At 37.5% G+C, this 26502-nt stretch overlaps 1 protein-coding gene across 5 annotated transcripts in view; it reads left to right on the forward strand.

Annotated features, from left to right (window-relative positions):
* LOC150083087 (sorting nexin-14-like) overlaps positions 1-26502 on the forward strand; it is an 842525-nt gene that overhangs the window by 666337 nt on the left and 149686 nt on the right. For all 5 annotated transcript variants that reach the window (XM_090377020.1, XM_090377024.1, XM_090377023.1 and 2 more), the window contains one exon: positions 11789-11843. In XM_090377020.1, the coding sequence (XP_090233146.1) occupies positions 11789-11843 (55 nt within the window). The remainder of the gene's footprint in view (positions 1-11788; positions 11844-26502) is intronic.

The raw sequence follows: 26502 nt of genomic DNA on the forward strand, positions 1-26502 counted from the left end.
ATGGTACATCAACTCCTGGCTTTTTTTTATTGTCTTCTTTTGCAACACCTAGACAAAAAAGGTCCTAAACTCCCTAATGCTTTTTCTGAATTGGTTCTTCTTCAAAAGCCATTATCCTAGCTCGTGGTATCATTCAACAGTGTTAGCTTTCCTTAAACCTGTAAAATTAGAAAATATGATTCACAATAGACTCATATGGTACCTGGAATCCCACTCAATCATTAATCATAATCAGTATGGTTACTGGCAAAAACCGATCCACACTAGATCTTGTGGAAAGCTGAGTGTGACATATGAAACGCATTTATCGGAAAAGAACATCTTGTTGTGGTATGCCTGTATATTGAAAATGCAGCATGTAGCACCACCTGGCACTATGACATTCTTCAAGATCTGTGTTGTATAGGATTCCAACGTCATAGAGACTTTTCTTAAAATGGCACCTCCGTAGCCAGGTGGGCAGGAGCAGTAGTGCATAGCACACACTTCTTGTTTAGACCAGGGTTTGAGCCCGTGACCACTGCATATCCCCAGCCTGGATAAAAGATGAGGGTTGGTGTCAGGAAGGGCATCCGGCCATAAAAATTTCATGCCAAAACAGTAAAAACACTGACCTCATATATATCAAATGTGTTATTACACTGCTGTTTCACAACCTGTCGTTCAATTCATGCTTTTTTTCCATCAAAGTGAATTCCATTACAGAAAAACTTCCTCCAACTATAAACAGTGCCCTCTGTGTTGATGATCTCAGCATATTTCCTCAGTCATGCAGCACGAATTTGGCAGTTATCTCCTGATAACTGCAGAATTCCATTGAATACCTGAACTCCTAGGCAGCAACAAATTCCTTCTGATTCTCACTGAAAACAAACCGTTTGTGTACATTGCGCAAGCATAATCTTCACCCTGGACCTGAATTGAGGCTTGGACAAAATGCCATTTGAGTAGTATCGAAGTAAAACAGGGATCGGTACTCATCGCTACACTCTTTGCTATCAGAATAAACAGTTTATCACAGAACATTCTGGGTAATGTGGACCGATGACTTTGAAATATCCTGCCACTCACAGAATATACAGTCCATTGAAGGACAACTGCAGCTTACAACAAACAAAACAGTGTTGTGGTCTTCACATAATGGTTATTGACCATTGGCTTCAAAAACTACAGCCAATCACTTTTTCAAAAAGGATCAGCTACATCCACAATCTGAATTATTACTGGGAACTCAACTGATACCACTTCCAATTCTTAGGTGTAATGTTTGACACGAAACTGACATTCCAGAAACATATGCTGCAGACACAAACTCTCTATGAAAAAGCTGAACACACTTCAAGTCATCTTGTCTATGACATGGGGAGGTATATCCTCCTCCACCTATACTATGCTCTGATCAGATCTTGATTAGATTATGGAGCCCCAGTTTATGATTCTACTCAGAAGATACTATTAGCATGTCTTCACTCAGTACAACATAGTTCACTCGGGATTTCTCTTGGGGAATTCAGGACATCTTCAGATTACTAATTATTTCAGTCTGAAAGCTTATATATAGAAGCCAATGAACCTCCACTTCACCTTTGGAGAAAGATGCTGCTCCCCTTTTTTTTTTTTTTTTTGTTAGTTGTGGCCATATTGCACCTCCCAAGGTTTTTGCATTTTCTACTCTGATCCAAGCCCGAGGTGGATTCGAACCCGTGACCTTTGGGTTGCCGGTGAGGCACTTTACCCACCCGGCTAGTCCAGTCGGCAATGCTGCTCCTTGATTATGCAATTAAAATACATACTGAGAGGGAATGTATTAAAATACATTCCATCTCAGTATGTATTTCACCTCTATGATCCTCAGTAAACAGGAATCTGCCTATAAGAGTGAATTCAGTAATGGAATATATATCTGACCAATATTCATAAGTGCCAGATACATTAAGACATGGAAAATGTGCATACCCTCATGTGATAACTTCTTCTGTCATTATGGGAAACAGTCCTTGGACAATCAAACCTTTCAGAAACTACATGCACCCCATGCCTCAACAAATCCACACTGTTTATGAAACAATTAAACATCTCTTAGTAAAAACCATGGGCCACCTACCCTTTTTGTATAATAGTCTCTTTATAGAGAAGCAGTTTCCAGGTTCCTGCAAAAAGGCAATTGTTCTTGCTATTTCTGTCAATAAAAGATCCTAAAGTCCCAAAAAACTACCATCCCATTGCCCTGACTAGCTGTCTTTGCAAAATTCTGGAGAGAATGGTCAATGCCCAACTTATATGGTATTTGGAAGCAAACAGCCTCCTCTTCAGAGTGCAATGCTACTTCCAAAGGAACAGGTCCACTTTGGACCTAGGTTGGAAACATCCGTACAAGATGCTTTCCTTTTAAAACAAAGCACTTGATGTCCTTGTTGTTCAATATGGAAAAGGTATATGACACAACTTGGATATTTGGTATTTTAAAAGTCCTCTATAGCATCAGCCTTTGGTGTCATCTCCCCATTTTTATTAAGAACTTTTTATATTATTGTTCTTTCCGAGTGGATCAGACAGGAACTTGGAAAGAACAATGATATAAAAAGTTCTTATAAGAAGAGGGAGGTTCAGGAATCAGTTTTAAGTGTCATACTTTTTTCCATCAAAGTGAATTCCATTACAGAACAACTTCCTCCAACTATAAACAGTGCTCTCTATGTTGATGATCTCAGCATATTTCCTCAATCATGTAACACGAATTCTGCAGTTATCTCTCGATAACTGCAGAACTCCATTGAATACCTGAACCCCTAGGCAGTGACAAAAGGCTTCAGATTCTCACTGAAAACAAACTGTATGTGTACATTATTTCACAAGCAATAATCTTCACCCTGGACCTGAATTGAGGCTTGGACAAAATGCCATTTGAGTAGTATCGAAGACTAGATTTTTGCGACTTGTATTTGATGGAAAGTTGACATTTCTACAACATGCCCATCAACTACATGTGAAGTGCACACAAGAGGTTGGAATATTCTGCATGCAGTCTTCTCTGATTCTCTGCACCTCTATCATGCACGTCTGCAGTCTAAGATTAATTACGAATCCCAGCTGTATGCATCTACTAGATCTGATGTACTCCACTGGCTGGATCCATCCACCATCAGGTGATTCCTGTTGCTACTGGATCTTCTGCTCAGTCTCTATGTTGAAGAAAATTAACCACCGCTATCATTTCATTCTACATATGCTTTTAAACTGAAATCACTTTTCAAACTGAAATCCACGGAAAAACATTCCACGGAAATCCATGGAAAACATTTTGAGCCACACTGGGAATCTGTGCAACACTTGCCAGACTGTCAACTGGCCATTCAGTACAGGCATACCTCGCTTTAAGGCACTTCGCTAAACTGCACTTTTTAATTGTATTCATGTTTATTATTTTCAGCGCTTGCCTTGCTCTTTAGAGAATTTTCTGCAGTGACGTGCACATCAGCTGAATCCGAGCAAGTCGACTGGTGCTGTTTTGTTACCCACACTCAATCTGTTTACAGCATTTATGCACTTCGTGTCTCAGTGTCATATTCTGGCAATTTACAAAATTTTTCAAACTTTTTGCTTGTGTTATTGTTATTATTGTAATTATTAATTACAATACAATAGCCCCTAAGTGTAGTGCTAGTGAAAAGAAGAGCCCCAAGCTGCTTTAAATCAAAAGCTAGAAATGATTAAGCTTAGTGAGAAGGGCATGTTGAATGCCAAGATAAGCCGTAAGCTAGGTTTAGTGCGCCAAACAGTTAGCACAGTAGTGAACTCAAAGGAGAAGAAATTAAAAGTGCTACTCCAGTGAACACGAAAGTGATAAGAAAGCAAGACAGCCTTATTGCCGATATGGAGAAAGTTTTTATGGTCTGGATAGAAGATCAAACCAGCCACAATGTTCCTTTAAGCCAAGGCCTAATCAAGAGCAAGGCCCTAACTCTCTTCAATTCTATGAAGGCTGAGAGAGGCAAAACAGCAGCAGAAGAGAAGTTTGAAACTAGCAGAGGTTGGTTCTTGAGGTTTAAGAAAAGAAGCCATCTCCACAACATAAAAGTGCAAGGTGAAGCAGCTAGTGCTTGATGTAGAAGCTGCAGAAAGCTATCCATATGAGCTAACTAAGGTAATTTAAGGTGGCTACACTAAGCAGCAGATTTTCAAATGGCAACAAAACGGCACTATATTGGAAGAAGATGCCGTATAGGACTTTCATAGCTAGAGAGGAGAAGTCGGTGCCTGGCTTCAAAGCTACAAAGGATAGGCTGACTCTCTTCTTAGGGCTAATGCAGCTGGTAACTGCAAGTTGAAACCAATGCTCATTTTCCATTCTGAAAATCCTAGGGCCCTAGGATTTTCAGAATGGTAGACTTATGCTAAAGCTAGCCTGCCTGTGTATTGTAAATCGAACAGCAAATCCTGGATGACAGCAGATCTGTTTACTACATGATTTACTGAATATTTTAAGCCTATTGTCGAAGCCTACTTAGTAAAAAAAATTCCTTTCAAGATATTACTGATTAGTGACAATGCATCTGGTCACCCAGGAGCTCTGATGGAGATGTACAGGGAGATTAATGTTGTTTTCCTGCCTGCTTACCCAACATCTATTCTGCAGCCCATGAATCAAAGAGTAATTGCTGCTTTCAAGTCCTATTATTTAAGACGGACATTTGTTAAGACTATAGCTGCCTTAGATAGTGATACCTCTGATGGGCCTAGGCAAAATAAATTGAAAGCCTTCTGGAAAGGATTTGCCATTCTCGATGCCATTAAGAACATTCATGATTCATGGGAAGTGGTCAAAATATCAACATTAAAAGGAGTTTGGAAAAAGTTGATTCCCACCCACATGAAGGATTTTGAAGGGTTCAAGACTTCAGTGGAAGAAGTGACTGCAAATGTGGTAGAAATGGCAAGAGAACTGGAGCCTGAAGATGTGGCTGAATTGCTGGCATCTCATGATCAGCCTTTAACGGATGAGGACTTGCTTTTGGTAGATGAGCAAAGAAGGTTACTCTTGAGATAGAATCTACTGCTGATGAAGATCCAGTGAGCATTGCTGAAATGACAACAAAGGATTTAGAATACTACGTTGGCTCACTTGATACAGTAGTGGCAAGCTTTGAGAGGATTGACGCCAATTTTGAAATAAGTTGTACAGTGGGTAAAATACTATCAAACAGTAAAGCATGCTACAGAGTAATCCTTCACGAAAGGAAGCATCAGTCAGTGAGGCAAACTTATTTGTTTTGTCTTATTTTAAGAAAGTGCCACAGCCACCCAACCTTCAGCAGCAAGTAGCCCTACCATTCAACTGCCATCTCAACATCAAGGCACGACTCTCCACCAGCAAAGAGAATAAGATTCATTTGAAGGCTCAGATGATGAAGCTCCGCTATCTCCTTCAGCCTTCCTTCCATAATTACTTCTTCTAAAATGTTCATTTGTCAGTTACCATAAGCAAAGGATGAAAATGTTTTAAGGTTAGCAATACAACACTGTAGCAATTTTTTAATTTATTATTTTTACTTTTGCATTGTTTTTTTAGGCCTAGCACTATCTTGCACTTAATTGATAGTGTAAATATGTTTTTAGGCTTTTTTATGCACTGGCGAAAAACAGGCTGTGATTTGCTTTAAGGCAATATTCGCTTTACAGCAGTGGTCTGGAACCTAACCCACCATATTAGCGAGGTATGTCTGCATTTGTATTCATCACCAAAGAAGTTCCTTCCACCCTGGCATGCTCGTGTTCTGACCCGCAACTTCTCATTTTACCTATATTAAAATTACAGATCTCCTTTTTACCTCATGTCAAGAATAACATCTTTCTGTAAAAATAAAGCTCTCCTGTTCTCCTATATTCCTTGATATTCTATCAGCACTTGACCATAATATTTTCCCTTGGCTTATGCTTTCTTCTTTCCCTCTTAACCTTGCATTTGCTCTGATTTCAAAATAGTTGGCTTGCATTGCTACATCTGCCTCCATGGTGACCAACATCACATCAATTTACAAATGTTAATGGGATAGGGAACTTTGTGCCTTTTAAGCAGAAGTGTTTTCGAGCAAAGCAGAAAGCCCCCACTGACCTTAAATGTTACCTCTCTACTCAGGCTCATGTAACCTTTGTTTTTCTCTCTCTCTCTCTCTCTCTCTCTCTCTCTCTCTCTCTCTCTCTCTCTCTCTCTCTCTCTCTCTCTCTCACTCACTCACTCACACTCTCACACACACACACACACACACACACACAAAAATGAAAATTTCCAAATTCTTGGCATCCTGCCTCCCTCCCGTAAAAAAAAGATTTTTCCCTCTCGGACTAATTACTCCTCTGAACTCCTGGCATGTCTTGAACATGTAAGCAGATTTAATGACCTTGATCTCACAGTCCCACCTCCCAACTCTTTCTGTGGGAATCTTTTATCTGAATTCTCCTTTAATCTTTCGGATCTCAATACAACCATTAATAACTTGTTCCCTCTAATTCTCCTGGGCCTTATAATATCCCCAACTTTGTTATAAAGCTTGCCACCACTTACATTTTAGAATTATTAGTCTATTTAACAAATAACTTATTGACAAATTTTCCCCTCCATCCTGTACTTTATTTGAGTACTCTATTTTTCCCATTCCTAAAGTCTGTAATCATAAACTTTTAAAAGACTGGTGGCCTATTGCCATATTCTCCTCACTGCTTAATTATTTCAAAGTCCATTCTGCCTCTTCTAACTTCAAGTTCCATCTCGTCCTCCTTTCTCCCATTCACTATAGAAAGCAGGGTGTGTCTGTACCATCATAATCATCTAGAAACTACTTTTCTTGGATCTGATCTGTCAACCACAAGTTAACATATTAGATTTTTTTTTTTTATGATTTTTTTATTTTCCTAATTTCCCACGAATAAGACCATGGTACCTTTACAAATGTGCAAATACAACACCAGTATGACAGGTTCATCATTCAGTAGAAGGCATCTGCTGGTGAACCTGCCAGCAGCCAACTGTTCCCTGAAGAACTCAGAAATTATTTTCAAATCTGATCTAGTTAACCCCATGGACTATAATAGGAGGGAAGATGGTGTAAAGCACCCCCCTATATGAAACAGTGATTGTAGAGACAATAGAAATTAACCCAAATCTTTCTTTAATTAATTGCTTGAGACTGTTATTCATTTCATAATATCGATGTTTCAATTGGTGGGAAGTTTCTAGTATAATCTGAGCCCACGATTTGTGCGTCCAATAGATAGGCACATTCCCCTCACGCAAAGGTCTGGTTTATGTAACACTTCTTGAGCCCACGATTTGTGGGTCCAATATAGGCACATTCCCCTCACCCAAAGGTCTGGTTTATGTAACCCTTCTTGAGTATTATATTGAGACTCCATCAGAGTCATCCAGCCTTTCTGACTTAGTCTGTTATTTACTAGGTTGACAACATCATCATGGCATTTAACTTGGGTGCCATGCGACCTATGGCACCTGAGAGCAATGTGGACCAGAGTTTCTACTGCTAGACACCCCACCCTACAATTCCGATCATTAGATCGTCCTCTTGATGTCATGAAGAGGGTAAGGAAGGTATGACTTGACAGCAGCCTGGTTCCATCTCCAACCCGATGATGCTCAGCTGGCACTTTAGGTGACTCTTCCAGAGCACGGCCATCATATGATCCATGAAAGTGGGATTGCCATCTTTCTTTAAGTTTTGTTAAGAGTCTATCTCTAACCAACCATTGATTTGTAATCTCTTGGTACAGTTCAACTAGCTCTTCATGGAGGGAAGATTGGCAGCGTGTCTGATGAGGACCGAAACAGAGTATTGGAGTCTTTCCAGTCACCTCTTCCTTAGGATTGGGATAACCCACCTAAGGAAAGGAATCCCCAAACCCCCTGTGGAGACATCTGCTTAGAAATAAGAAGATAACATCCTTGGGTAGTCTAGGCCATTTTTTAATTGTTGATCTAATTCGTAGGTCGAGGGTATTAAGCCTTCCTGCTGTGACTCTACCCAGAACTAGACAATGAAATAGTCTAGGGGTTAGGAAAACCTTAAGAATAAAGAGCCTCTGCTGAGGCTATAAGGGGACTCGAGTGAGCCTACTCAACAGCAGCGTCGATATCAGCAATGAAAGTTGATTTTCCTGAAGGAGAGAACTCTACCCCAAGGTAGTTCCAACTGTCCAACACATCTTTTTTTGGCAAAGCCTCTTCACCAAGAAGAAATGTGCAAGACTGCACTTTAGTCTTCTTATCCTTCCTAGAATGAACCAGGGAGGTCCAGGATTTTGATCAGTTTATTTCCAATCCTCTTTTACTCAGAAAGGAATAGATTCTCTCCAGTAAACACTGGAGTCCAGTGGTTGTATTGGCAACTAAGATGAGGCCATCGGCAAATGCCAAAGCATTGACACTATAACCTTTCAAGTCAATGTGAACCTTTCAAGGGATAACCAACATATGAAGGGAGGTCCTTGAGGAGATCTATAATTAAGTTGAATATTAGTGTTGACAAAGGATTCCTTGTCTCACTCCTCTATTAGATCGAATGCTTCAGGATTTTCCAAGATACCTCATCGTAGTAGTAGAAGCGGATTGGAGCTGGTGATTAGATTCAGTGAATTGAGCAGGAATAGCATGATGTTGAAAGGCTTCAAGGAGAGCTGAATTTGATACTTGAGACCTTTTGAATGTCTAAAGTAGCCAGTAGTAGATGTTTGAGATTCTTCCTGGAGTAAGATAACAGAATCTGTAACACTGACAGGAAGAAAAACTTTCTAGCTTGGATCAAGAACTATAGCTGATGAAATTCTTCTTGCCAATATCTTGTGATATGTTCTGAGTAGAGCGGAAGAAACTGAAATGGGTCTAAAATCTGCTGAGGAAGTTGGCACATTCTTCTTGGGTTTGAGTATTGTGAAAGCTTGATATAATGATCTAGGTAACCCATTGGACCACAGGAAGATGTGATAAAGATCCATAAGCACCTGGAAAGGTATATTCTGCAGCATGATCAGAGGCACTCCATGTGATCCAGGTCTGGAAATGATGATTTCAACTCCTGTACAATAATTGACTTGTACAAGGCCTGAAAAACTAAATTGTTAGTAATTCTAGTGGCCAGATTGGATTCTTCATTAAGGGCATCATCTGGACAGAACAAGTTCTTCCAGAGTGTGAAGAATTCATTAGAATCAATGGCCCCCAACTCTAGTTTGATGTCATCAAGAATCTGAAAGACACATCTACAATTCTGGGAATAAAGGGTCTGGAGTTCAGCATATTGTGTCCTTTACATTGTAGACATTTATTCCCTGGTTGATGGGAATCTCCACAAATCCTAGGGCACTTGTTCCTTCTAGGTCTGTGAATCGTTACATCTGTATCCATCAGCACAATGGTTATAAACTGGTCAAGCTAATTGAAATCGAGCCTAGAATCCAGGGCTTCAGTCAAGTAGGATTTCAGGAGCCAACAATTAAATGTTGGTTCTGGAAGCTGTGACAAAGATGAAATTATCTGATCATAAAGCTGTTACTTCCCCTCTGAAATACCAGGACTCTCCAAGACTACTTCTTCCCAGATAATGAACACTGATAGAGTTGGTGAAGAGGAGAAATCGACCTTGGAAGAGAACTGTTGTGGAAGTAGCACCTGATGATGGCAGTGATCCAGCTCTCCAGAAAAACCACAAGGAGGTGCAGAACTGGAAATCTCTCATTGAAGGACTGGACTAGTAGTAGCAGAGACAATTGTAGCATCTGAAACAGGAACCAAGGGAGCAGTAACATCTTCCTGCAGCTCTTGATGGCATCAGTGGATTGATTTGGAAACCAAATATGAAGCATCTGTTTTGTATTCTTATCTCTAAACTAATTGTAATTCGACTTCCGCTGTGGCTAAGAGTAGAATCTCTTCCTCTGACCATAGGCTCTGGCTCTTGCTATGTTGATCTTGGCATTGGCCTCAGAGGGATAAGCTCTCTTGATGTGGACACCCAAGCCTGATTTGATGGTGAAGCTCTGCAAACATATTGAACAGATCCAAGTTGGAGGGACAGCTGATGCTGGCGAGTCTTCAGACCTGGCAGAGGATGATCACGCATCACATGGTGGTATCACTTTGCCGGCAGCAGGCAGCTGCTAGACTTCCTGTTTTCTTCTAGATTTTGGCCCAAGACTTGATAGCCCCAGCAGGGTTGGTAGCCCCATTAGAGAGAACAAGTGTGCATCACTTTTGCCAGGCAAATCTTCCTAGCCCACACCACGGGGAGGAGGTGGGATGCTCTGCACATGTGGCTGATGTTAGTTGCCACTTCATGGCCCAATTCTCCCATTCACTATAGAAGGGTGTCTGTACCATCCTAATATCTAGAAACTACTTTTCTTCGATTTAATCTCTTAATAACAAGTTAACAAATCAGATGTTAACTACCTTGATTCATCCTCTGCATTTGACACTGTTAAAAAGTGTACAAGGTAAGTTGCTCTTTTTTATACGGAGATCCCTCCTCTATAGATCCCTTCTGTTAGAGTTTAATAATTCCTTTCTAATTAAAAAATATCTATTGGAATTCCACAGGGAGAAAGAAATATATGCCCACATTTCTTCCCCCAAGGGAAGGAAAAATTTATTTTAACCTTACCCTTTTTATTTGATCTCAGCTGATTGAATTGTTCTCTATTATAGAGATCTTGTTGTACTCTTCAATACTAAACTTATTTTTCATTCTCACATCAACTTTCCTAAAGCTCTGCCTCTCCATGAGATGTGGCTTTCAAAACAACAGGTGCTTCATGTCTCCGACCCAGCTATCATTCTTTGCCATATAAAACTTTAACTTTGATATATTATAATTTGAGATATATATTACCAAGGAAACTATCAGTGCCAACCTGTAAGATGTGTTGTGTGTTTTAATTATATTTGATGTAAATTAGCTCATTTTGTTCTTATTTATGTATCTTTTTGATCTCATGTAAACCCTTCTGGCCTCAGCCATGTCAGGTATATTGTCTTCAATCAGTTATGTATTCACTTGGCATAACAAATAAATGGATATTTATTTATTTACTAATTCCCACCCCTTTCCTCTTACCATTCATAATTTTGATATTTGTTATGATTTCAAAGTATGTCACACCCAGAAAATGTTGATCTCCTGCATGTATACTCATAAATACTCACTCATATAAGAATTCATGATATGAATGCTATATGCCTAATATATCTTTCAGTAGACCAGTGCTCTCATTAAGCCACTGAACACGTGCAAATACATTTGTAACATAATGTGCAATGTCAAGAGTGAAGAGAGAGGTGTGCAAAAGGAAGTCGAGAATTTTTATGAGGTCTTGCTGAATTCATCAAGACCTCATAAAAATGAACTTATGCACCTTATGCCATTACTCCTCTCACATTAAATATCATCCTCTGAAAATTATATTTTGGAAATGAAACTGACAAACCATATACATCAGCAATGTATTGTTCAATAGGAAAGATTAATGAAAACAGCTTATGCAGAAAAGCATATCAATGCAGACTGTCAATTTATTTTATTTCTGTTGTATTTGTATGACATTTTTCACCTTCATTAAAAATCTCATGGCATTACTGTAGCTCTATGGTCACACACTTCTATAGGCTGCAATTCAAGCCTAACTAACAGTTTTACTAATCTCTTTTTTTTTTATTTTTTTTTTTGCTAACCTGCAACTTTTCTATTGCAAATCTAATCTTTTTTTCTTTTTTTTTTTATTACAGCAAACTTGACTGGAAAGAAATACATGAGTTGACACCACCACCTGCTGAACAAAAGGTATCAGTTTAATGAATGATGCTTAAGATATATGAATTTTAATATATGCTGTTTGAAGAATGGCTAATGATCTTTGCTTTATTAGAGGCATCAATTTCCTCCCTGAAATAATTTCAACAGATTCTCAGAGCAAGTATGTTCAAAATCTCAGACATCTATTTAAAAAGTTCTCATCACCCTCAGTTTTCAAATATCGTAGGTTAATGGCCGAAGACCAAGACCTGTAGTTGGTTTAATCATCTTTTCCATCTATTTTATTTATTTATTTATTTATTTTTTTTTTTTTTGTTCTAGAACAGCATTTCTCAATTGGTGTCTGTAGACCAGTTACAGAGGGTCCATGAAACTTTCATAACATATTAAGTGATATGTGTTTATTTTCTTAAAAAATGTACTGATAGAATCACAGTGAATTACATTATAGAGCACTAATTATTTTTGATAATATATAATTGTATATGTATTTCAAATTATTCATTCTATGTATAGCAAATTGATGATAAAGTTATTATTATATATCTGTATAAAATTAAGGATAAAATTGAGTTGTTTCACACAAAACTTTGAATTTTTTTTCAGAAAACCCAGTGTTCACACACACACACACACACACACACACACACACATATATATTTTTGTACCCCTACCTAGAAATAATAGCATTAGAAAGGTGAAACTTCACAGGAACTTTATTCCTTTTCTATGTACTCTCCATGTATAATAACATATTTCTCCCATATATCGATCAGTTTTTTAATGCCATGATCATAGAAGTCTGCACTTTTTGCCTGAAACCACAATTCCACTTCATTGCTGACTTCTTGAGAAGAATTAAAGTGGCATCCATGCAATGGTTTCTTCATTTCTCAAAATAAGACGTCTGACAGCGCTAGGTCAGGAGAATAGGGTGGGTGCTGCAGTAGCACAAATCCAACGGTTGCCGAGAACATTGCATTCAACATTGCTTCTGAAAAGGCATCAGCAATCTTGGAACCCATTATGTGGAGACCTTAGACATATGCAGATGGTCATGTAAAATGTTGTGGGCAGACCGATAACTAATTCCCACTGCATTTGTGATGAAATTCAGCTGGAGGACTTGCCTGACCAATTTGACTGGATACTATGATGTGGTCACAAAGGAACTGGATGCAGGAAATAACTTTGATATCATATATTTGGATCTTAGAAAGGCTTTTGATATTGTTGCACATGGAAGACTGCTGAACAAATTGGAGCAGTGTGGCATTGGAGGCAAATTGCTGCTATGGATAAAGGGATGGTTGAGTGGGAGAAGACAGAGAGTAGTAATCAATGGACACTGCTCATTGTGGACTAATATTATTAGTGGAGTCCTTCAGGGTTCAGTGTTGGGTCCATTATTGTTTTCTCTATTTATAAATAATATTGATGATGGTATATGAAGCTTAATGTCCAAGTTTGCAGACGATACGAAGGTTGACAGGGTTGTTATTGACACTAATGACAGTACACTGCTGCAACAGGATCTAGAAAAGTTGAGCAGATAGGCTGAGAGGTGGTAAATGAAGTTTAACATTGACAAATGTAAAGTACTACATATGGGAAGCAGTAACCCCAGAGTAACGTATCAACTCTGTGTACTACACTGACAGTGGTAGAGAATGAAAAGGACCTGGGGGCAATTGTGCAGGCAAATATGAAGTTTTCTGATCAGTGCAGATTGTCTTCAAGAGTAGCTCATGGTGTCTTGTCAATGATACACAGGAATTTTTCTAGCAGGGATAAGGAGGTGATTATCTCCTTGTATATGGCAATGGTCAGGCCACACCTTGAGTACTGTGTACAGGTCTGGATGCCTCATTTTAAGAAGGATGTGAAGCTGTTGGAACGAGTACAGAGAAGGGCAACAAGATTAGTGAATGGAACAAAGGGTTGCTCTTACAAAGAAAGGTTTAAGTTTTGCAAATTACAGTTTCTGGAGACTAGGCACCTGCGAGGTGATCTGATTGAGGTGTATAAAGCCTTGAATAGTTTGAGCATGTTCAGTGCTGATGGGATACTTCCTCTTGCTCAGAATAATCACCTGAGAGGTCATAAATTGAGATTGAGGAAAGACGGATGTAGGATAGATGTGCGGAAGTTTGCCTTTAGCCAGAGCGGGTAGTTGGTTGGTGGAACAGACTTCCATCCTTTGTTGTGGAAGTTGATAGCCTAAATGAATTTTAAGGCTGAGCTGGACAGGTATTTGGAACAAACGAGGGGTGAACTGGGAGCTGCTTTTTTTTTTTCTTTTTTTTTTTTTTTGGCTAATGCTGCATGAGCTTCCTTTCTTGCACCATATGCCTCTACTAATGCTAAAATTAACTGTCACACGTCTGCCACTCAGCACCAGCTGCTCAACCTTTGCAACTGCCTCACTGTCTGTGGATGCTGATGGCCTTCCTTCTCTTGTCTCGTCAAAGACTCGTACGACCGCAATGGAACTCCCGTTTCACTTTTTTACAATGTCATAGGATGGACAATTCTGCCCATACACAGCTTTCATTTCTTTGTCAATTTCCTGAGCTTTCTTGCCCTGCAAATGCAAGAACTTGATCACTGCTCGATACGCCACTTTGTCAACCATAGCATCCTTCCTCAGATTCCGGGCTCCATCTCTGGTGTACCTACAGGATCACCTACAGGAATGAAATTTCAAGCGTTAGTTATTGAATATGTCGACAACTCACATCAGAAATAGCATCTTCCTACTGATGTTTTGTGTAAATCAGGGTACAAACTTTTTAATATCCCTTCATATACATATATATAAAAGTTTGTGGACCCCTACATATATATGTATATAGGGGTCCACAAACTTGTTTTGATTTTTGAAGGGGTCCATAAATCTCAGTTGAGAACTGCTCTTCTAGAAGAGCAGTTCTGGGAGATTTCTAGAGCATTTGGGAGCTTTCTTCAACATTTAAGAACATTCTCGAATGTTCTAGAATATTGTTATGTGCTGAAGAAAGATCAGGATGTTTCTGAAAGATTCTAAAACTTTCAACCTAGTTCTCTAGAAACATTGAGCCTTCTACAAACTTTTCTACCAGTATATATATATACAAGTAGATTCCACACCAGGGAAGAATTTGTGTATTTCAAGAAGTGTATGTGTTTCAAAGGGGGAGTGGTGAACAAAGTGATCAAGTGTTGTGTGCATAAGTGTAAATCATGAACTGTTTTAAAATGAGAAATAAAAATCTACAATTATTTTTAATTGTGTTCTTATGTGTGCATACCTGAACAGTACATGAAATGTGTAACGTTCTTGCCAAAATAAGCCTGCTAGTTTTTTCTACATTTGCAGAGAAGTAGTATTAAAATTGCAGCAGAAGCCACTATCATAACTTGTGAGAAAAGCCTATGGATCTCTATTTTGGATGTAAGGTTGGAGATCAAGATCAAGTATGTGCTCCAAAAAAATTAATTACTCTAATTAATGACACTCTTATACCACAAGGAATTAATAACGTAGTTTATTAAGCTTATAGTCCCAACCACTATACATTTAAGGTGACAATTCAGGCATCTTACCAATAACCATCATGAGACTATGCTGTTAGGGGTAGAAAATAAAGGGTTACAATTTGGGAACATTTGTAATTAATTATATTCAATAAATATTAATTGTGAATTTTAAGTCTAAAGGATTTTAGGCTAAATTTCCATTTGGGTTACACTAGAAAACAGAGATTAAGAATAATATGGATAAACATATGTAAAAGTAAAATTCATTACCTGCTGTCAGACTCCTGCTTGCCAATGCTTCCAAAACCTGATGTGCATACTCGCAAGAGCCGCTGCTGACAGTTAATTTTTGAGTGAAGGAAATTTATGAAGGATTTCCACTCTATTGACCAATAGTAAGATGCCAAGTGTTATTATCCTGGATCCAGCAGTTCTTGTTTGGAGTGGAAGTCTTGGAGTGAACTTTACTTGCATACTCCGATCATTTGTGGTTGTTGTGCAGCTGGTTCTAGGAGGTTGTACGTAGGCTGCTCTTCCTTATCTACATACAACTTATCCTTATCTGGACTGTTTTCTTGCTGAATAGGTGGAAATATTAAGGGTTAAATTCGATTCTCTTTTTCTGTTAATTGATGAGGCCCTGAACATGTATTTATGAAGAAAGCTTCTTTAAATTTTCTTCTGTTGTACTTGTCTGTAGAGAGGATTCTAGCATTGTTGAAATCTCGTGTCTCACCCCACATTGAAATGCATCTAGGGCTGTGTCAGATTTTAGAATTCTTCCATATTGTACATCTTTTTTATGTCCTTTGATTCTACAGTTTAGTCTTCTATATGATTCTCCTATATATGTTAATCCCCACACCTACACTCTGTTTTATAAATAGCTCCTCTAAGATTTGGGGTTATTGGGCTGTTGTTTTAGGATCTGCTTAACAAAGGCCGAACTCTTAAAAAAGTGATTCCATATTTTCTTGCTTCTTTTGCTATTTTTGTACTGATTGTTGGTATATTAGGTATGCATATTATGGTGGTTCTTCTGACCCTGCTGGGTTGGGGTTATGTGAAGGTCTTAGAGATGTCTTTTATTGCTCTGTTAGTAACATGTAGAGGAAATCCGTTCTTGAAGGCAAGTCTGGTTATTGTTTGTAGTTCTTGTTGGAGGTTTTCTTCTTCAAAAATTCTGTATGCTCTGAGAATGAAGGACTTGAGAACACCGTTTGTTGTTGAGAAGGGATGCAGGATTTGTAATTTTAAGATGTTGTAGTTTAAGATGATCCCAGTGTCTGTAGGCTTCCTGTAAACTTCCATAAGTAGACCTTGGGGTTTTCTGTTCCTGTTCACCAGAATTTCTCAAGGTATTTTTCAAATGGAAAAAAGATACCAGGGGAAATGAAGTCCAAATATGTTTGGCAGACTACCATTGGAATCTCATACAGGAGACACCTATGGACAATTATATGAGGCAAAAAATGATAAAATAAGGTAATAGACCCATTTTTCAATATTTAGTACTGTATGCAGCATTTTCTTAAAATATATGAAATCTTTTTTACCAGAAACTTAGTTTTTGACTTTGGTGTTACAGCCATATGGTTGCCTGTAGAATAACATTCAGCAATGTCAATCTACAGCACTGGTTCCCAAAGTGGGCAATACCGCCCCCTAGGGCACAGTGGAACAATCAAGGGGGGTGACAGTAGCCTTGGGTGCATTTGGGGGGCGTTTAATAAAAATAAGGGGGCGGTGAAAGCATAAAGAAGGAAGAGAAGATAAGAAAATTTAGAAAAACTATTCATACATGTTTCACCTGTTGTGTAACGTAGTGTAACATTATTTTCCAGGTAAACACACAAAATGCAAGTTATAACCAATCGGCGGTCAAGTCCGCCGACAGGTCTCAACAAGCAGGTACAGGTAGGCGAGCATGTCGGTGAGTCCAGCTTACATCAGCAAGAATATCTTTGTGTAATGACTTGTTGAGAATACAATACTATAAATAGGCGTCGTGTATGAAACCTAGTTTAGATTGTTTTTGAATTGTGTGACAAGCAGTTAACAGTAGTGCAAGTGTAATAGTATTCAATTCAAAAATTTTAATTCATATTCGATAACTTCGATATTTACGGATTACGGATCACATACAAAGAAAATTCTATTTTTGTTGTTTCAATAAAACAGCAATTTACATGTGAGTATTTTTATACATTTTCTTACATATCTACTGTACGTTTCTATGGCTTCTAGTGTTTACTAATAATAAAATATTTTTATTGCATTATTAATGAAATCAGAGGAGTGAAATCATAAAAAAAACTGTTAACCATTAATATTTATTTCTATCTATTGAATCATCCATGTTAATTGGTAAATAAGGCATGTGTTAATAAGGAACAATTATATAAATAATGAAAAATTGAATAAAAACTTAACGAATTCTTAATTGCATATTAATGTATTTTTTTAATTAATTATTTCTTGATAAATTTAGTTTGATATTTGACAATTTAATGTAACCATTTATATTAATGGTTAACCATTAATATTTATTTCTATCTATTGAATCATCCATGTTAATTGGTAAATAAGGCATGTGTTAATAAGGAACAATTATATAAATAACGGAAAATTGAATAAAAACTATTAACCAATTCTTAATTGCATATTAATGTATTTTTCTTTAATTAATTATTTCTTGATAAATTTAGTTCGATATTTGACAATTTAATATCAAATAAATATATCTAATGCTGAGCAAAGAACAAAACCTGGTTTATTAGTTTCATTAGTATTTCAGTTTGTTTGTCTTTTGCCGTCTTACACAAAAACCACTGATGTCGTGGGCACTATTCTAATAAGTATAACACAACTATTGCAAAGAATTTTGGTTCTGACTAGAGAAATATTAATTATATAATTTTTTTCTACAGATAATATTATGGCCGAATCTAAAAAAAAATGTAGACAATATAGTATTGAATATTTGAACTATGACTTTATTCAGTCACTTACAAACAATATATTACCAATGTGTTTGATTTGCGAAAGAGTTTTATCAAATAAAGCTATGAAACCTTCAAGACTACGAGAACATTTGACAAAAGTTCGTGCTGATAAAAAAGATAAGGATTTATTTTATTTTCAAGCACTTAAAGAAAAACGTTTGAAACAACCGACATTGGTAAAACTCTTTTCAACAGCATCCAAACAAGATGACGATGGGTTGCATGCCTCTTACAACATTTCATTACTGATTGCTAAAATGAGAAAACCGCATACTGTTGGTGAAGAACTAATTATACCAGCTGTAAGTGAGGTAATATGCACTATGCTGCACATGCAAGCATCTGATATTATCAATAAAATTTCTTTGAGAATAATACAGTGCAAAGAAGAAATGATGAAATGGATCAAGATGTTGAAGACTCATTATGTGGGTATTTAAAAACATCCCAGTTCTCTATACAGCTTGATGAGTCAACTTTGCCAGGAAATGAAGCCTTACTTTTAGCATACGTGCGATTCATAAAAGAAGAACAAATTTGCGAAGAATTATTATTTGCTAAAAATTTGAAAACTGATATTAATTTTTTATCGATATTTCATGCATTGGAAGAATTTTTTAAAGAAAAAGAAATACCCCTGAGTAATATCTTGTCAGTTGCTACTGATGGTGCTCCAGCGATGATAGGGCGCTATAGGGGGGTTTCTTGCATATTTAAAAAAGGCGGTGCCAAATGCATTCACTGCACACTGTGTCATCCATCGTCAACATTTAATTGCCAAAAATCTGAGTGAACACCTACATCGGTCATTAGATTGTCATTAAAGCAATCATCAAAACCAGAATCAATTCATTGAATGACAGATTGTTTGTATTGAAAGCGATGAAGAATTCAATCGCTTGCTGCTTCATATAGAAGTTTGTTGGCTATCAAAATGTACCTGTTTGAATCGGTTTTATAATCTCTTTAACTCTGTGCTAGAGTTTCTAGAAAACAAAGATGATGCTTTACGAGCCAACTTGATTGATTCCAAAAATGACATAGCTTATTTGACAGACTTGTTTAACAAGTTTAATGAAACAAATCTACAACTTCAAGGTGATGAGCTGAATTTAATAAAAACGAAAGCTGTTATTTCTGCGTTTGTGGCAAAACTTCTTCTTTACAAACAAAATTTAGGACGAGGAAAATTCAACCAGGTTCCAAATTTATCAACAGTAGAAAAATGTGATGAAGACTTACTTACCTATTGTTAGCACTTGGATGCTTTCCATTCTGACTTCGATCAACGATTTGAAGATATTTTAAAAATGAACATACCCGATTGGGTTCTGAATCCTTTTTCAAGTACAAACACAGAAGAAGATATAACAAATGAAGAATTGAAATTTAAATTCAAAGATGGCTACCAACAATTCTGGCTGCAAAAGCAGATACCTACAGTTTATCCTGGATTATGGGCTATAATACAAAAGTTTTTAATTGCATTTCTTTCATAATACAAAGGGTACTAGGAAAGTTTTGCAATATGACGCAACAATGAATCACAGGAAGCTGCTTGTTGCTGCATGTTGAGACATGTTTATACGTGCATAGTAGCCGCCGCGCCAAGTCGATGGGCTCAGTTATTCATTAGTAGTGAGAGTGTAAAGTGCTTGCGATGGCATCGTGGTCACGAAATGAGATAAGGACAGTTTTGCGGTATAATTTCGTGCATGGTTTAACCATAGACCAGTGCTTAGAAGAAATGACTCTTGCACTAGATGATGATTGTCCACATCGTACAACGATATTCGGGTGGTATAGAGAATTCCAAAGGGGAAATTTCACTCTGGAGGATTCTGAGAGGCCGGCAAGGCCACGAACGTCAGTTACGGAGGAAAACGTTACTGCTGTGAGGAAAATGCTTGACGAAAACAGGCGAGTGACCTACCAACAGATAGAGGATACTTTGGGCCTAAATGCACCAGCAATTCGTTCAATTCTGCAAGATCATTTGCACGTGAAGAAACTTTGTTCTCTCTGGGTGCTGCATCAACTGACTGAAGAGCAGATGACACGATGTGTGACTTGGTGCCGGGAGATGTTAAAAAAGTTTGATAAGGGACAATCTCGGTATGTGAACAACATCGTGACAGGTGACGAGACTTGGCTGTACTATTACGATCTGCCGACCAAGGCTCAAAACAAAGTTTGGGTCTTTGATGATGACGACACACCCGTAATTTTCAGAAAATCCCGATCTGTAAAGAAGAAAATGATAGCTGTATTTTTCAAATCGAGTGGAATTGTGGAACGTGTCGTTTTGGACACGCAGAAGACAGTCACAGCTAAGTGGTATACTGAACAATGCCTGCCTAAAGTCATTGGATCTATGAAGAACTTGCGACCAAAGTCAAGAATGGACACCTGGTACCTCCATCACGATAATGCTCCAGTTCACCGCGCCAAAGCCTGCACCGAATATTTGACCACGACAGGACTGAAACTTCTCGAGCACCCTCCCTACAGTTCAGACCTTGCTCCCTGCGACTTTGCACTGTTCCCGCATGTGAAAATGAAGCTAAAAGGGAGGCGGTTTTCCAGTGATGAGGCCCTTCTACGGGCTTGGGACAACGAGTGTGCTTTACTCCCTAGTGAAACTTGGCAGAACTGGTTTAAAGATTGGTTCCGGAGGATGGAGAGGTGTATTGAATGTAGAGGAAATTACTTTGAAAAAATTAAATAAACAAAGCTGTATTGCAAAACTTTCCTAGTACCCTTTGTATTTAGTGGAACGTGGGTTTAGTGCAGTCACAAATTTGTTAACAAAAAAAGAAACCAACTGCAAATAGTGAATCGCGGTGATTTAAGAATACTGCTGACAAAAATAGAGCCAAGGATTAACACATTGATAGCAGCACACCAGGTTCATCTTTCTCATTAGGATCATTTTTAATGTTATTCGTAATTTTTATTTTCATATTATCCTTCGTTATCTTAATTTTTTGTATGTAATGCGAATGTTACTATGGTTGATTTTAATGAATAATTTTATAATTTCAAGCTGCAAGGTGTCTTATTTACAACATCTTTATTTACTATGTTTTAAGACGTAGGTAGATATTAGATACATAAAAAACGAGAATTTGTTGCTATATCTTTCTGTTTATTTGCTTAAAGAAGGTAGATTTCCAGAGGGGTCGCCGAGTAATTTTTTTTTTTAAAAGGATGTGGTAGGACAAATAAGTTTGGGAACCTATGATCTACAGGAATCACCCTGAATTTTAATTGGGAGCTAAAAAAAAATTTTTTTTTTTTTTTTTTTTTTTGCCAACCAGTTTAATCATACTCAATAATCTGTATAGAAATTCTTTGGGTTTATTGTCTTTACTCAGTTATGCCAATATAAGAATGCCGAAAAGCCTAGAACCTGGAGGAATTTCAGTCATTAATGATTCAGATGCCTATATGCTCCAAACAGTATCACCCCTTCACTTTATATTAGCAAAATGATTTTCTCTGTCCACTTTAAAAGGGATTAGTGTGCGTGTGCGCACACGCATGCATGCATGCATGCTCTAAAACTTATCCCTTTTAAAGTGGACATAGAAAAAATTTTGTCAAAATCAGTTATCAAAAAAGTCAGTGAGATAGTCATTTGCTGTTGCAAATCAGCAACAACATAAAGGCACATTTCAACCCTGAATATCATATTTGTAATGATTGTTACAAATTCAACAAATCTGGTTACCCAGTTTGCCTTATTTTTTCATTTGTTTTACAACACTCTGTAGTCTTCCCTCTGCACTCCTGTTTTTGCTATCTTAATACATATAAATTCACAGTTGAATTTCATAGTTAAAGTCCATTATTACTAATATTAACAAATATTACTTAATTTATTAAATAATATTCATTACAGCCATTACAAATATGATATTCAGAGTTGAAATGTGCCTTTATGTTTTTGCTGATTTGCTGTTGCAAATCAGCAAATGACTCTCTCATTGACTTTTTTGACAACTCTCAATTACTGATAAACTCCATCCACAAGTTTGCCTCCTCTTTTAAATTGCAAAGTGACTAGCTGCCATCCAATTATTGTAGTTTGTTATTATTATTTGTTTTATTATTTTTCTATTCTCTAAATAATTCATTATTATTTGTTTTACCGGTAACTGAACTTAATGCATACCTCTTTTGTACGTATGATTTTAATGTTTAAATATATATCAATGTTTATCTTCCTGTTGGATTTCATATTATTGTTATCAACTCTGTTCATTATTCTGCTCTCAGATACACTGTTAATGGTTACCTGTTGTGTACCTTGTTATTAATAAAAATAAAAAAAAATAAAAAATAATCAGATGACATCACAGTCCCACATGAGAAATATGGCACAGAATGCCAAAAATTCAGTATAAACAAATTTGGCATGTCTCTTTTCAGAGACACCACATTTTCTCTCTTAGAAGGAGGAGAGAAAAAGTAAGAACCTTATAACAAGAGACTTCAGACAGACCTGAGGCAAAACTAAAAGTGAATAATGATGCTGAGAACTATGCACAATTCCTTATGGAAGGATAAATCACTGCAAACTAAATGAAAATAAATTTATGCTCTGGAAAGAGAAAATGATATCAGACAAGCTGTATGATGATGATGATGATGATGCTAATGAAATTCTTAGTCTACAGATTGAAATTAAACTTAAAGAAAAAAATAAAAAATAGTATCTTTAAAAATATATACAGTAATACCCCGAAGTTACGCGATAGGTGGGTCCGACGAAAATCGCGTAAGTCGAATTCGCGTAAGTCGGGGTAAAACTTTGCATATAAATACATATAAATTTTACTTAATTGGGACCAAGGACTAACAAAAACACTAGTTTAGAAGAAAAATATTAATAAAATTGCAGTTCTTTATACATATTAATACAAAATATGTATTAAAAAAACAAATGACTTACGTTAAAAAGTTATTTCGATGTCGATGGCTTCATAAAATCTAACAAATTCGTCTGACGACACAGCGCCTTTTTTTCACGCAGAATTTCTTCGTAGCAAGCTAATAATTTTTTTATTCCTTGCTTTGTAGCTATAACGCGTTCTTCGTTGGAGTCTATGTTTTCTAAAATTTTTAAGCCCTTTACAATTGAGCCCTTTTCAATTTTCAAACTGTCAAGTTTGCAATTGTCATGTGCTTTTCGCCGTTGCTTCATTTAGGCCTGTAGCACGTGCAATATCACACGGTCTTTCATTTCGCTCAAAGCGTTTCACAATTTCATATTTTTTCTCTATCGACAGAGGTGGACTGGCCATAAGCCTTACCGGGGAAACCCCGGTGGGCCGGTGTGATTTTGGCCATAAACCATAGTATGAGGCCACTATAAATTTTCCCAGGTAAGAATTTTTGACCCAGTCCGCCTCTGTTTATCGATAATTGCTTTTCTTTTTCTCTCTGAATCTGCAGTGTCTTCACCAGGACGCTTCCTTTTCACACCTTTTAATTAAGTATTTTACTCATTTTTAGGGAATAAAGCACAATTACAAAACGAGGAGGCACGCTTGATACGCATAAACAAAGCTGCGCGCATGTAGCAACTGAATAAACAACACCATAAAGGCAGAGATACACTATTAACACCTCACATTTCTAGGGGTTACTACCATAAAACAATAAAAATCCAGTTGCGTTTCTGCTAGTGAAATCTGTTATAAACTGGTAGTAAACTCGATCTAATTGCATTTGCGATTATACCGATAGCTGGAATTGTGTTGGTTTTTGCGTTATTATGGTGAAATGGGTTTCCCCTTCACTGATATAAAAAACATAAAAGCAGCAAAGTTGAATTTTGTTCATCTTTCGCTCTCATTCTCCACCGTCGCACCGTATATCGATAACATATGAAAAACGACCTTGAAGATAGTGGGCGGCAGCGTTGCCAAACGAAAAAATCAAGAACCGCGTAACTCCGAGTTTGCGTAAGTCGGGGTATTACTGTACCTGCCAACTCTCCAGATTTACAATGAAGAGTCTTATCAAGGATGAACAAATTTTCAACATCGATGAAACTGGACTGTTCTGGAAAAAATGCCCACACGAACTTTTTTAGCTGAAAATGAAAAGGCCCAACCTGGATATAAATCATTAAAGGATCGTTTAACACGTTTTTTGGTTTTAAATTGAAGCCTCTACTCGTGTTCAGAGTAGAAAATCCAAGAGCTCTAAAGGGTTGTCTAAAAAGCACATTGCCTGTAATTTGATGATCCAATAAAAAAGCATTGATTACAAGAGAATTGTTTACAGAATGGTTCACAAATTATTTTTGTCTGATGGTTGAATGTTACTGCAAAGATGAAGGGATGGAGTTCAAAATTTTGTTGCTTTTAGATAATGCACCAGGCTATCCACCTGAAATTTTTGATCTCAATGAAAATGTAAAAATATGCTTTCTTCCACCTAACACAACATCTTTCTTTACTTTAGAAAGAGTAGAAGCAATTGCAATGGGACGATAATTGGATGGGAGGGATTTGTCACCCTTTCTAGGAACTGGCTGGAACACCTTTGGAATAAGAAAGTGAAAAAAGGCGGCAAAGAATAGGAGTAAGTTCAGGAGCACAGGTTTTGAGAACAAGTGGAGAAATACCATCGGGACCTGGAGCTTTCTTAGCATCAAGATTCGTCAAAATCCTTCTGACGTCCTTTTGATGGAAGACCACAGGAGGCATTGAATGGAGCATGTTGGGAATGGTGGGAGGTGTTTTGCCAAGATCATTAATACATGAGTTGGAAAAAAAATGGGATGTAGCAGGTCAGCTTTATCCTTGGCTGAAGTGACAACAGAACCATCTGGTTTGGACAGAGGTGGGAGCAGAGAAGGGCAAAAGTTGCAGCCAATAGCTTTGGCAAGAGACCAGAATGCTCGGCTACCATTAGGGCAAGAAGCAAGTTTTCTACTCTTAGCCTGTTCAAACTCTAGTTTGGACTGATTAATAACTTAGACCGGGGTTCAAGCCCGTCACCACCAAATACGGAGGATGCGGAAAGGTCAAGGAATGACCACCGCATTTCCCGGAGCAATATGGCCTTAGTTGCTAATGCTCCTGAAAAAAAAAAACAAAACAAACAAAACTGATTAATAACTGCTTTACAATTGCGAGCTTTGGTGTAGATAGAAAATGAAACTGAAGAATTAGAAACAAGCCAATTACGATATGCAACATTCTTCTCTTGAACAGCCTTAGCACATTTATTGGAAAACCAAGGTTTAGATAAGGGACGAGATTTTAAAGTGGAGTGTGGGATAAAGGATTCCATTTCTGCAAGAATAATTTCACTGACACGATCTGAGCAAACGTTGACATCAGAAGTTTTGAAACAGTAATCCGACCAAGGAAAAGAAGAAAAGAAATCTCGCAGGTCATCCCATTTTGCATTCTTGTAATACCAAACAACACGAGGTTGGGAATAGCCATGAGATAAAGGTTCCATTGGAGAAGAGACAATCACCAAGTTGTGATCTGAAGTGCCTAAAGGACCTCTCACTTCAAACGTGTACTTAGAAGGGTTGTTTGTGAGAAAAAGATCAAGTGTTGGCTGTATGATTAGGATTGTCTGGTATTCTTGTAGGTAAACGAACAATCTATGCAAGGTCATTAGTAATTGCAAAAGCCTCAGCATCTTGACCAGCTGGGTTGGTGTGACTAGAAAATGGAAGCCAGCTGGAGTTGTGAACATTAAAATCACCAAGGAAAATTACCTCACTGTTAGGAAAGTTGGATTGGAGAAAGTCAAGTTGCAAAGAGAGGAAGTCAAAGCGCTGCAAGTGATTAGTGGAGTTGGGAGAACGGTAAAGACAACAGATGAATTTGACACAATGAGGTAGAGAGATTTTAAGCCAGAGAAGATCAATGAGAGGAGATTCCAAACTGCCAAGGCCCCGGGTGCCAAGCGTATTTCGAGGCCAAGCTATATTCTTGCGATTCATAAAGTGCTGTTGATAAGTGATAGAAATTATATTTTACGTTCACATTTCTTTAAACAGTCTTACTTTAAAAACAGTTCTATACTTGAAAAGTAACAAGTAGAACACAGAAAGGAAATACACCTTTCTTTACATTTTCCTCTATTTATATTTTTACTAATTAACTAACACTTCAACCTCTTGG

The sequence above is a fragment of the Mastigoproctus giganteus genome, chromosome 7 (assembly GCF_048544385.1).
Source record: "Mastigoproctus giganteus isolate SK-2022 chromosome 7, ASM4854438v1, whole genome shotgun sequence".
Classification (NCBI taxonomy): Eukaryota; Metazoa; Arthropoda; class Arachnida; order Uropygi; family Thelyphonidae; genus Mastigoproctus; species Mastigoproctus giganteus.